At 39.3% G+C, this 12,505-nt stretch overlaps 1 protein-coding gene across 1 annotated transcript in view; it reads right to left on the reverse strand.

Moving 5' to 3' along the window:
- Positions 1 to 653: 653 nt before the first annotated feature.
- The window catches only part of LOC127678103 (vomeronasal type-2 receptor 26-like), a 40,894-nt gene continuing 29,042 nt past the window's right edge, over positions 654 to 12,505 (reverse strand). The window contains exon 6 of the mRNA XM_052172906.1: positions 654 to 1,546. Coding sequence (XP_052028866.1) covers positions 654 to 1,546 — 893 coding nt within the window. The remainder of the gene's footprint in view (positions 1,547 to 12,505) is intronic.

Raw genomic sequence — 12,505 nt, forward strand, 5'->3', positions numbered from 1 at the left:
CTGTTTAATCTCTCAGGAGACTCTATCCACTGATCTTTTGGATATCCTCAGGATAAAACTCTGTGTGTTTCCCCTGGGACTCTTCCTAATCTTGCATCCATGTTGTTTCACCGGAGCATAGAGAAGAGCACAAAAACATCCCAATACTGTGAAACTTATGTGATAAACTGTGTTCTTTGTCAGGCCCTTTAGTAATGAGAAACAGCAACCATGAAATTTCTTTTACAGAACTCATGATTACATTGAAATTAACCTTATTGAATATAAAGAGTAAGACTGCATATGACTAACAGAGAAGAATCACATTTTAAAACATCTGTTACTTTTATTCCACACAAATGATGTGCTCTCATTCTTAAAAATAACATTCCCAGTACTGTTACATTGTTTAAAAAATTTTAAAAAAAAATCAAACTGTGATTTAAAGAAACATCTAGTAAGCATACCTAAAATCACCACTAGTAGGGAAGTATCTAAACATTGATGCCTGGCTTCATGGTGGTATCTAGTTGGCTCAAAGGATTGCAGGGACAGGTGAGTAAATTACAGATGCCATTCTCTGGTGAAATGCATTGGCTTCACACCACTCTTTTGAATATTCTGACATGATTCACTTTACACAAATCACAATAAATTCCTTTGTCTTAAAGAATTCATGTAAAGACCTTCTTTCTGAAATGGCTACCTGACCTCTGTAGGATCATATAGCATTTGGGAAGAAACATACATCCTAGTAAACCAGCACTGGAGGCCAGAATTGAAAAGATTTCCACAGCTACCATGGTTTTGCCTGTGGAGCTTAGGTAAGTGGGAACAAAAGAAATCCACACACTACAGAAAACAATCATGCTGAATGTGATTGTTTTTGCCTCATTGAAGGTGTCAGGTAGCCTTCTAGCCAGAAAAGCAATAAGCAAGCTGAGACTTGCCAGAAAGCCCAAGTATCCCAGAACACAATAGAAAGCAAGGGTGGAACCCTCATTACACAAGAGGATAATTTGCCCAGACTCTGATTGCATGTCAACATCAGGGAAGGGAGGATATGTTCCCAGCCAGATTGCACAGATGCACACTTGAATCATGGAACCACAGCAGACTATAGCATTTGAGAGTCGGGTCACCATCCACATTTGTAAGGTGCTTCCTGGTTTGATGGTTTTAAAGGCCATGACTACAATGAATGTCTTTGCCAAAATAGCAGAAACAGCAACAGAAAATACAACCCCAAAAATCATTTGTCTCAAGACACAAGTGACTGTTCTGGGTTGCCCAATGAATGTCAATGAGCAAAAGAAACAGAGCATTAAAGAAACAAGGAGGATATAACTGAGGTTTCTGTTATTTGCTCTGACAATGGGTGTGTCCCGATAGTGAATGAATAATCCTAAAATCATGGCTGAAATGGCAGATAAACTAATGGTCACAGAGACCAAAACCACTCCCAGAGTATCTTCATGGGATAAAAATGCTATAATTTTAGGGAGACATTGATTCCTCTGCTTATTTGGATACTGATCTTCAGGACATTTGAAGCATTGATCCATATCTGAAAATGAGGCAGATTGCTTTATTACATTCAACCCATAAATTTTCAAATGTACCTATAAGACCAATATCTTGCACAGAGAAATTGTTGAAGTCTCTAGAAAATGTCTGTAGATATATTTATTGAAATATGATATTGAAAGACAATTAATGAATAAGTTATTTATTTCTGAGAGAAAAATACAGATATACTGTATTCATAATATATTCAGAACATGAGTGGACTTGAACAATATGAGAGAATGAGAAATGTAGAAATGATGTTGAGGGGAAATCAGACAATATAAAAATTATATTTGTTCATGAAAGGAAGTAAAATTTGACTTTGAGAGTTTAATATTTTCTTTTTGTTTCATTTGTTTAGCAAATATTGTTTATTACTTGAGAACATCATATATGCATATCATGCATTTTTTCAGATCTTCCCCCAATTCCTTCCTCCTGCAACTCCTTCTCTCTGTCCCTTCAATAATTCTTTCTCCCAACTTTATTTCTATTTTGGTTTTTTCCCCCACTGAGTTCACTTCATCCTACCTGTATGCATATCAATATAGAGCCATCAACCATAGCATGAGCAGAAAAACATATTTAGAACAAACAAACAGATGATGCTGATAGAGGATCTCAAGAAGGACATAAATAACTCCATTAAAGAGGAACAGGAGAACATGAGTCAAATAACACTATTAAAATGGGATAAAGAGCTAAACAAAGAATTTTTACCTGAAGAACCTCGATGGCTGAGAAGCTCCTTAAGAAATGTTCAACATTATTAATCATTAGGGAAATGCAAATCAAAACAAACCTGAGATTTCACCTCACACCAGTCAGAATGGCTAAGGTTAAAAACTCAGGAGACAACAGGTGTTGGCAAGGATGTGGAGAAAGAGAAACACTCCTCCACTGCTGGTGGAATTGTAAGATGGTACAACCAGTAGGGAAATCAGTCTGGCAGTTCCTCAGAATACTGGACATGACATTTCCGGAGGACCCTGCTACACCTCTCCTGGGCATATACCCAGAGGATTCTCCATCATGCAATAAGGACACATACTCCATTATGTTTATAGCAGCCTTATTTATAATAGCCAAAACTTGGAAAGAACCCAGATGTCCCTCAGAGGAGGAATGGATACAGAAAAAGTGATATATTTACACAATGGAATACTAATCAACAAGTAAAAACAATGAATTCATGAAATTTTTAGGGAAACGGTTGAAACTGGAAAATATCATCCTAAGTAAGGTAACCCAATCACAAAAGAATATATGTGCAATGCAATCTCTGATAAGTGGATAATAATTAGCCCAGAAGCTCTGAAAACACAAAACACAGAGTGCGGAGGACAAGCGGAGGCAGCAGCAAGAGCAGCAGGGGCTGGTCGAGAGGAAGGGCCATCAGCAATGGAACCAAGCTGACAGGGTCCCGGCAGACCCTGTGCCTACGACCACTGGCCATCGCTGGCCAGCCAGGCTGCAAGCAGAGGCAGATTTACTGTGCCTTTCACCACACATAAGCCACTTCAGAAGTCAGCCTCCCACCAGTCAGTTACGAAAGACTGTCCTCCATCTTGGTTCTCAGATGCCACAGAGATCAGACAGACTGAGGTACGCAAATACAACCCAAGACCAACATCGAGGGGGTCTAAGCCCAACGGGTGTTGGCCTGCACCCAGGCCCTGGACTCGTCGGGGGGGCCACCGGTGTGCAAACCCGGCCAGGAGGTTATTTACCCGGGCCGGTAAGAGCGGCAACACCTCCATTTTGCCTAAGGGAAGCCAGAGAGTCCTAGCAGGCTAAACTGGCTAACAGGCTAGTCCGAGGCTGAAATAGCTGGGTTCTAAGACAGTCAGGCCCTGGACTGCCCCCAGGCCATGGGCTGCCCCCAGGCCCTGGGCTGCTTGGTGGGCCATCTGTGAGCCTACCTGGCCAGGAGGTTGTTAGTCCAGCAGACTCTCCCAGCACTCTCAGGGAGGTCGCACATGCTGCCATCCTGGCGACCTGACATACCCAATTAACACTCACAGCTGAGGGGAACTTTGCTAGGACATTGGCCTGCCAGGCTTTTGCCTAGACTCAGTGCCTGAGCAGTGAGGCTAGCCTTGTGTGCACCAACCCGGTTGGGAGTTCCACTGGCCAGCAGAGTGATCAGCACGCAGAAAAGGTCCCTGCAGCATACACCCTCAGGACTCCCTGCAGGAGCAAACGGGCACCATCTGGTTCACAGACACAATCTGGGGCACAGCACACTAGGGCTGCAAGGGCACACACGAGGAGGAGAGCACATCAGCAATCTGCAACAGGGGAAAACCTGTCATCCATTGTTGCAGAAATAGCCCTAGAGCCTCTCAGGAGGCTGAAACACCAGCCAGAGACAAGACCAACTAGCTCCAGAGAACAAGATGGCAAAGGGCAAATGCAGGAACGCTACTAGCAGAAATCTAGGCAATATGGCAGCATCTGAACCAAACTTTCCAACATCAGCAAGTCCAGGTTATGCCAACACACCAGAGAAACAAGATTTGGATTTAAAATCACTGGTCATGATGCTGCTAGAAGAACACAAAAAGGACATAAATGAATCGCTTAAAGAAATACAGGGGAACATGAATAAGCTAGTAACCCATATAATGGAAACAAAAAAAAATCACTTAAAGAAATGCAGGAGAATAAGGCCCAAGAGATAGAAGCCAATAAAGAAGAAAGGCAAAAAAACCTTAAAGTAATGCAGGAGAAATTGCGTCAATAGGCAGAAGTCATGAAAGAGGAAACACAAAAATCTCTTAAAGAATTACAGGAAAACACAAACAAACAAATGATGGAATTGAGCAAAACCATCCTGGATCTAAAAACAGAAGTAGAAACAACTAAGAAATCACAAAGGGAGACAACTTTGGAGATAGAAAACATTGAGAAGAAATCAGGGGCCATAGATGCAAATATAAACAACAGAATACAAGAGTTGGAAGAAAGAATCTCAGATGCTGAAGATACCATAGAAACCATTGACTCAACTGTCAAAGAAAATGCAAAATGCAAAAAGCTTGTATCCCAGAACATCCAGGAAATCCAGGATACAATGAGAAGACAGGATACAACAAGGATTATAGGTATAGATGAGAGTGAAGATTTACAACAGAAAGGGCCAGCAAATATCTTCAACAAAATTATGGAAGAAAACTTTCCCAACTTAAAGAGAGATGCCTATGAATATATAAGAAGCCTACAGAACTCCAAACAGACTGGACCTGAGCAGAAATACCTCCCGCCACATAATAATCAAAACCCCAAATGCACTAAACAAAGAAAGAATATTAAAGGCAGTAAGAGAAAAAGGCCAAGTAACATATAAAGGAAGACCTATCAGAATCACACCAGACTTCTCACCAGAGACCATGAAAACTAGAAGATCCTGGGTAGATCTCATGCATTTCAACATAGATGGAGAAACCAAGATATTCCATGACAAAACCAAATTTACACAATACCTTTCCAAAACCCAGCTCTGCAAAGAATAATAGGAGGAAAACTCCAGTACAAGGAGGGAAACTACACCCTGGAAAAAGCAAGATAGTTCCCTTCCTTCATCAAACCCAAAAGAAGATAACCACTCAAATATAAAAAGAACATCAAAAATGACAGGAATTAATAACCACTATTCCTTAATATCTCTTAACATCAATAGTCTCAATTCCCCAACAAAAAGACATAGACTAACAGACTGGATAAGGAAACAGGACCCTACAATTTGCTGCATACAGGAGACACACCTCAGTGTCAAAGATAAAAACTACCTTAGAGTTAAAGGCTGGAAGACAATCTTACAAGCCAATGGTCACAAGAAACAGCAGGAGTAGCCATTCTAATATCAGATAAAATTGACTTTCAACCTAAAGTCATCAAAAGAGACACAGAAGGATACTTCTTGCTAGTCAAAGAAAAAATTCACCAAGAAGAGCTTTCAATTCTGAACATCTGTGCGCCAAATGCAAGGGCACCCTCATTCGTAAAAGAAACTTTACTAAAGCTCAAAACACACATTGCACCTAACACAATAATTGTGGAGGACTTCAACACTCCACTCTCCTCAATGGACCAATCAGGAAAACAGAAACTAAACAGGGACACAGTAAAACTAATTGAAGCTTTGGATCAATTGGATTTGACTGATATTTATAGAACATTTTACCCTAAAGCAAAATAATATGCCTTTTTCTCAGCATCTCATGGTACGTTCTACAAAATCGACCATATAATTGAACACAAGGTAGACCTCAACAAATATAAGACGATCAAACTAATCCCATGCCTCCTATCAGATCACTATGGTGTAAGAGTGGTTTTCAATGGCAACAAAAACAACAGAAAGCCCACATACACATGGAGGCTGAAAAATACTCTACTCAATGACACCTTGACCAAAGAAGAAATAAAGAAAGAAATCAGAGACTTTTTAGAATTTAATGAAAATGAAGGCACAACATACCCAAATCTTTGGGACACAATGAAAGCATTGCTAAGAGGAAAACTCATAGCCCTGAGTGCCTCAAAAAAGAAAATGGAGAGAACATACACTAGCAGGTTAACGACACACCTGAAAGTCCTGGAACAAAAAGAAGCCAATTAATTCACCCAGGAGGAGTAGAAGACAGGAAATCATCAAACTCTATGCTGAAATCAATCAAGTGGAAACAAAGAGAACCATAGAAAGAATCAATGAATCCAGGAGCTGGTTCTTTGTGAAAATCAACAAGATAGATAAACCCTTAGCCAGACTAACCAAAGGGCACAGAGAAAGTATCCAAATTAACAAACTTAGAAATGAAAAGGGGGATATAACAACAGAAATTGAGGAAATCAAAAAAATCATCAGATCCTACTACAATAGCCTATACTCAACACAACTGGAGAATCTGGAGGAAATGGACAATTTCCTAGACAGATAACAAATACCAAAATTAAATCAGGATCAAATAGATCATCTAAAAAGTCCCATAACCCCTAAAGAAATAGAAGGAATCATAGAAAGTCTTCCAACCAAAAAAAGCACAGGACCAGATGGTTTCAGTGCAGAATTCTATCAGACCTTCAAAGAAGACCTAACACCAATACTCTTCAAACTCTTCCACAAAATAGAATCAGAAGAAACACTACCCAATTCCTTCTATGAAGCCACAATTATGCTGATACCAAAACCACACAAAGTCCCACTGAGAAAGAGAACTTCAGACCAATTTCCCTTACAAACATTGATGCAAAAATACTCAATAAATTTCTTGCCAACCAAATCCAAGAACACATCAAAACGATCATCCACCATGGTCAAGCAGGCTTTAACCCAGGGATGCAGGGTTGGTTCACTATATGGAAATCCATCAATTCAATCCACTACATAAACAAACATAAGAAAAAAAGACCACATGGTCATTTCATTGGATGCTGAAAAAACATTTGACAAAATTCAGCATCCTTTCAGGCTTAAAGTCTTGGAAAGAACAGGAATTCAAGGCCCATACCTAAACATATTAAAGCAATATACAGCAAACCGGTTGCCAGCATCAAACTAAATGGAGAGAAACTTGAAGCAATCCCACTAAAATCAGGGACTAGACAGGCCTGCCCCCTTTCTCCTTATCTTTTCAATATTGTACTTGAGACACTAGCTTGGGCAATTTGACAACATAAGGAGGTCAAAGTGATACAAATTGGAAAGGAAGAAGTCAAACTATCATTATTTGCAGATGACATGATAGTCTACCTAAGTGACTCAAAAAACTCCACTAGAGAACTCCTACAGCTGATAAACAACTTCAGCAAAGTGGCAGGTTATAAAATCAACTCAAGCAAATCAGTGGTCTTCCTATACTCAAAGGATAAGCAGGCTGAGAAAGAAATTAAGGAAATGACCCCCTTCACAATAGCCACAAACAGTATAAAGTACCTTGGGGTGACTCTTACTAAACATGTAAAAGATCTGTATGACAAGAACTTTAAGACTCTGAAGAAGGAAATGGAAAAAGACCTCAAAAAATGGGAAAACCTCCCATGCTCATGGATCGGTAGAATCAATATAGTTAAAATGGCCATTTTGCCAAAAGCAATATCCACATTCAATGCAATACCCATCAAAATCCCAACTCAATTTTTCACAGAGTTAGAAAAAACAATTCTCAAATTTATTTGGAATAACAAAAATCCATGATAGTTAAACTATTCTCAGCAACAAAAGAAATTCTGGGGGAATCAGTATCCCTGACCTCAAGCAATACTACTGAGCCATAGTGTTAAAAACTGCATGGTATTGGTACAGTGACAGGCACACAGATCAATGGAACAGGATTGAAGATCCAGAAATGAACCCACACACCTATGGCCACTTGATCTTGGACAAAGGGGCTGAAAACATCCAATGAAAAAAAGATAGCCTTTTCAACAAATGGTGCTGGTTCAACTGGAGGTAAGCATGCAGAAGAATGCGAATAGATCCATCCTTGTCTCCTTGTACTAAGCTCAAATCCAAATGGATCAAGGACCTCCACATAAAGCCAGACACTCTGAAGCTAATAGAAAAGAAACTGGGGAAGACCCTTGAGGACATCGGTACAGGGAGAAAGTTTCTGAACAGAACACCAATAGCATATGCTCTATGATCAAGAATTGACAAATGGGACCTCATAAAATACACAAAGTTTCTGTAAGGCAAAGGACACCATCAAAAGGACAAATCAGCAACCAACAAATTGGGAAAAGATCTTCACCAATCCTACATCAGATAGAGGGCTAATATCCAATATATATAAAGAACTCAAGAAGTTAGACTCCAGAAAACCAAACGGCCCTATTAAAAAATGGGGTACAGAGTTAAACAAAGAATTCTTCACCTGAAGAACTTCGGATGGCGGAGAAGAATCTTAAAAAATGCTCAACTTTATTAGTCATTAGGGAAATGCAAATCAAAACAACCCTGAGATTTTACCTTATACCAGTCAGAATGGCTAAGATTAAAAATTCAGGAGACAGCAGGTGCTATCGAGAATGTGGAGAAAGAGGAACACTCCTCCACTGCTGGTGCATTTGAAAATTGGTACAACCACTCTGGAAATCAGTCTGGCGGCTCCTCAGAAAACTGGGCACCTCACTTCCAGAAGATCCTGCTATACCATTCCTGGGCATATACCCAGAAGATTCCCCAGCATGTAATAAGGATACATGCTCTACTATGTTTGTAGCAGCAGTATTTATAATTGCCAGAAGCTGGAAAGAACCCAGGTATCCCTCAACAGAAGAGTGGATGCAAAAAATGTGGTATATCTACACAATGGAGTACTATTCAGCCATTAGAAACAATGAATTTGTGAAATTCTTAGGCAAATGGATGGAGCTGGACAACATCTTACTAAGTGAGGTAACCCAGACTCAAAAGGTGAATCATGGTATGCACTCACTAATAAGTGGATATTAACCTAGAAAACTGGAATACCCAAAACATAATCCACACATCAAATGAGGTCCAAGAAGAACGGAGGAGTGTCCCCTTGTTCTGGCAAAACTCAGTGAAGCAGTATAGGTCAAAAGGAGAATGGGGAATTGGGTCGGGGTGGGTGGGAGGACAGGGGGAGAGAAGGGGGCTTATGGGACTTTCGGGGAGTGGGGGGCTATAAAAGGGGAAATCATTTGAAATGTAAATAAAAATATATCGAATAAAAAACACAATTAGCATAACAAATGAATCCCTTGAAGAAGTAAGGAGAGGGCCCTGATTCTGGAAAGGCTTGATCTAGCATTGTAGGGGAGTACCAGGACTGAGAAAAAGAAGGGACGTGATTGGAGAATGGTTTGAGAGAAGTATCCTTATGCGACATATTGGGAGGGGGGAACTGGGAAAGGAGAAATCATTTGGAATGTAAACAAAAAATATAGAAAATAAAAATATATAATGAAAAAAATCCTACAAAGAGAACATGAGTCAACAGGTTGAAGACCTTTAATAGGAAACACAAAAACTGCTTAACGTAATACAAGAAAACATGGGCTAATAGATAGACGCCTATAAAGACGAAATACAAAAATCACTTAAAGACATTCAAGAGAACAAGAGTCAACAGGCAGAAGTCCTGATAGAGGAAACACAAAAATCCCTTAAAGAATTAGAGGAAAATGCAAACAAACAAATCAAGGAACTGAGCAAAACCATCCAGGATCTATAAATGAAGTAGAAACAAGTAAGAAAATATAAATGGAGACAACTTTGTAGATATAAAACCTTGGAAAGAAATCAGGTGCCATAGATGCAAACAACAACAATAAATTACAAGAGATAGAGGAAAGAATCTGAGGTGCTGAAGATCCCACAGAAAACATTGACTCAATAGTCAAAGAAAATGCAAAATGTAAAAAGCTTGTTACCAAAACATCCAGGACATCTAGGATACAATGAGAAGACCAAACCTAAGGATTATAGGTATAGAGGAGAGTGAAGAGTTACAACTTAAAGGGCCAGTAAAAATTTTCAACAAATTAAAAAACTCTTCCCTAATCTAAAGAAAGAAAAACCCATGGGCAGACAAGGAGCTTACAGAGCTTGAAACAGACTGCACAAGGACAGAAATAACTCCCATCACATAAAAATCAAAACCCCAAATATACTAAACAAAGAAAGAATAGTAAAAGCAGTAAGAGAAAAATGCCAAGTAGCATATAAAGGAAGACCTATCAGAATTATACCAGATATCTCACCAGAGACCATGAAAACCAGAAGATCCTGGGCAGACTCTAGCATAACACAAATGCCAGCCCAGACTACATACATACCCAGCAGAACTCTCAATCACTATAGATGGAGAAACTCTATAGAACACTATAGAAATATCAATCACTATAGATGGAGAAACCAAGATATTCCATGATGAAACCAAATTTACACAATATCTTTCCAATTGTGTAAAAGACAATAAATCGAAAATGCCCATACAAGGAGGGCAACTACACTCTACAAAAAGTAACTTAGTAATCTAATTTCAACAAACCCTAAAGAAGAAAACTACACAAACATAACAATAACATCAAAAATAACAGGAAGCAAAATCACTAATCCTTAATATCTCTTAAAATCAATGGACTCAATTCCCCAATAAAAAGACATAGACTAAAAGACTGGATACTTAAACAAGATCCCCAATTTTGTGGCATACAGGAAACATACCATGTTGTCAAAGAAAAACACTGCCTCATAGTAGAAGGCTGGAAAATAATTTTCCAAGAAAATGGTCTAAGGAAATAAGCTTGAGTAGCCATTATAATACAGGAAAAAAAAAAAAAACAACTTTCAACGTAAAGTCATCATAAAAGATACTGACGGACACTTCATACTCATCAAAGGAAAAATCTACCAAGAAGAACTCTCAATTCTGTACATATATACTCAAAAGTGCACACTCAGTCATAAAAGAAACTTTACTAAAGCCTAAAGCACACACTGCCCCTCACACAATGATTGTGAGTGACTTTAACACTCCATTCTCCTCAATGAACCAACCGGGGAACACAAACAAATCAGATACATAGTCAAACAAATTGAAGTTTTGGACCAAATGGATTTAACAGATATCTATACAACATTTCAACCTAAATCATAAGAATATATCTTTTTACCACCTCATCGTATCTTCAAAATCGACCATTTAATTGGTCACAAAACAGACCTCAACAGATATGAGAAGATTGAAGTAATTCCATGCCTCCTATCAGATAACTACAGATTAAGACTGGTCTTAAATAGCAACAAAAATAACAGAAAGCCCATATAAACATGGAAGATGAACAATGCTTGTCGGAGACCAAACTCTAGAAAACCAGACTTTCAACAGCCCTCACCTTGAAAGTTCACTGACCTTGCTGTTTACAACTGACCCCCCCCCCCTTCTTTACACAAGGCTGATCAACCGGTTCTTTACCTGGCCAAACACACCTGGGATGGTCTGGGCAGAACCAGCATTCCAGGAAAACTGCAGATGCCTCGAGCTAGATTCAACATCTGCCCTGGATGATCTTTCCTCTTTCTGTGACTCTAACATTCCCCTCAGCCACTCCCTACTTCCTCTAAAGGTGGGTTCAAAACCAGGTGTTTTGCATTTCATTAAAGAGGCTTTGACAAAGACACCCTGTTTGCTTGACCTCCCTTTCCTTTCCTTCCCATTTTCTCTTTCAGGCTTGGGGTCTCCTCGACTCCCCGACTTACTAGGTCCCGTGGGTCGGGATGAATGCTCTACTCAATTATACCTTCCTCAAGGAAGAAATAAATTTAGATATTAAAGACTTTTCAGAATTTAATGAAAATGAAGGCACAGCATTGCCAAACTTATGGGACACAATGAAAGCAGTGCTAAGAGGAAAACCTATAACTCTGAGAGCCTCCAAAAAGAAACTGTAGAGAGTATACACTAGCTTCTTAATGGCACACCTGAAAGCTCTGGAAAAGAAAGAAGCTAATACACTGAAGAGGAGTAGAAGGCAGGAAATCATCCAACTCAGGGCCAAAATCAACTAAGTTTAAACAAAAAAGAACCATACAATTAATCAAAAAACTAGGAGCTGGCTCTTTGAAAAAATCAACAGAGGTAGATAAATGGTAAGCCAGACTAATCAGAGGGCACAGAGACAGTATCCAAATTAACAAAGATCTTTACCAACCTTACATCCGACAGAGGGCTAATATCCAATATATACAAAGAACTCAAGTCCAGAGAACCAAACAACACTGGTAAAAATACGGGGTAAAGAGCTAAACAAAGAATTTTCAACTGAGGAATATTGTATGGCTGAGAAGCACCTAAATAAATGTTCAACATCCTTATTCATCGGGGAAATGCAAATCAAAACAGCACTGAGATTTCACTTCACACTGGTCAGGATGGCTATGATAAAAAAACCCAGGGAACAGCAGGGGTTGGAGAGGTTGTGG

Source organism: Apodemus sylvaticus, chromosome 2, assembly GCF_947179515.1.
Source record: "Apodemus sylvaticus chromosome 2, mApoSyl1.1, whole genome shotgun sequence".
Taxonomy (NCBI): Eukaryota; Metazoa; Chordata; class Mammalia; order Rodentia; family Muridae; genus Apodemus; species Apodemus sylvaticus.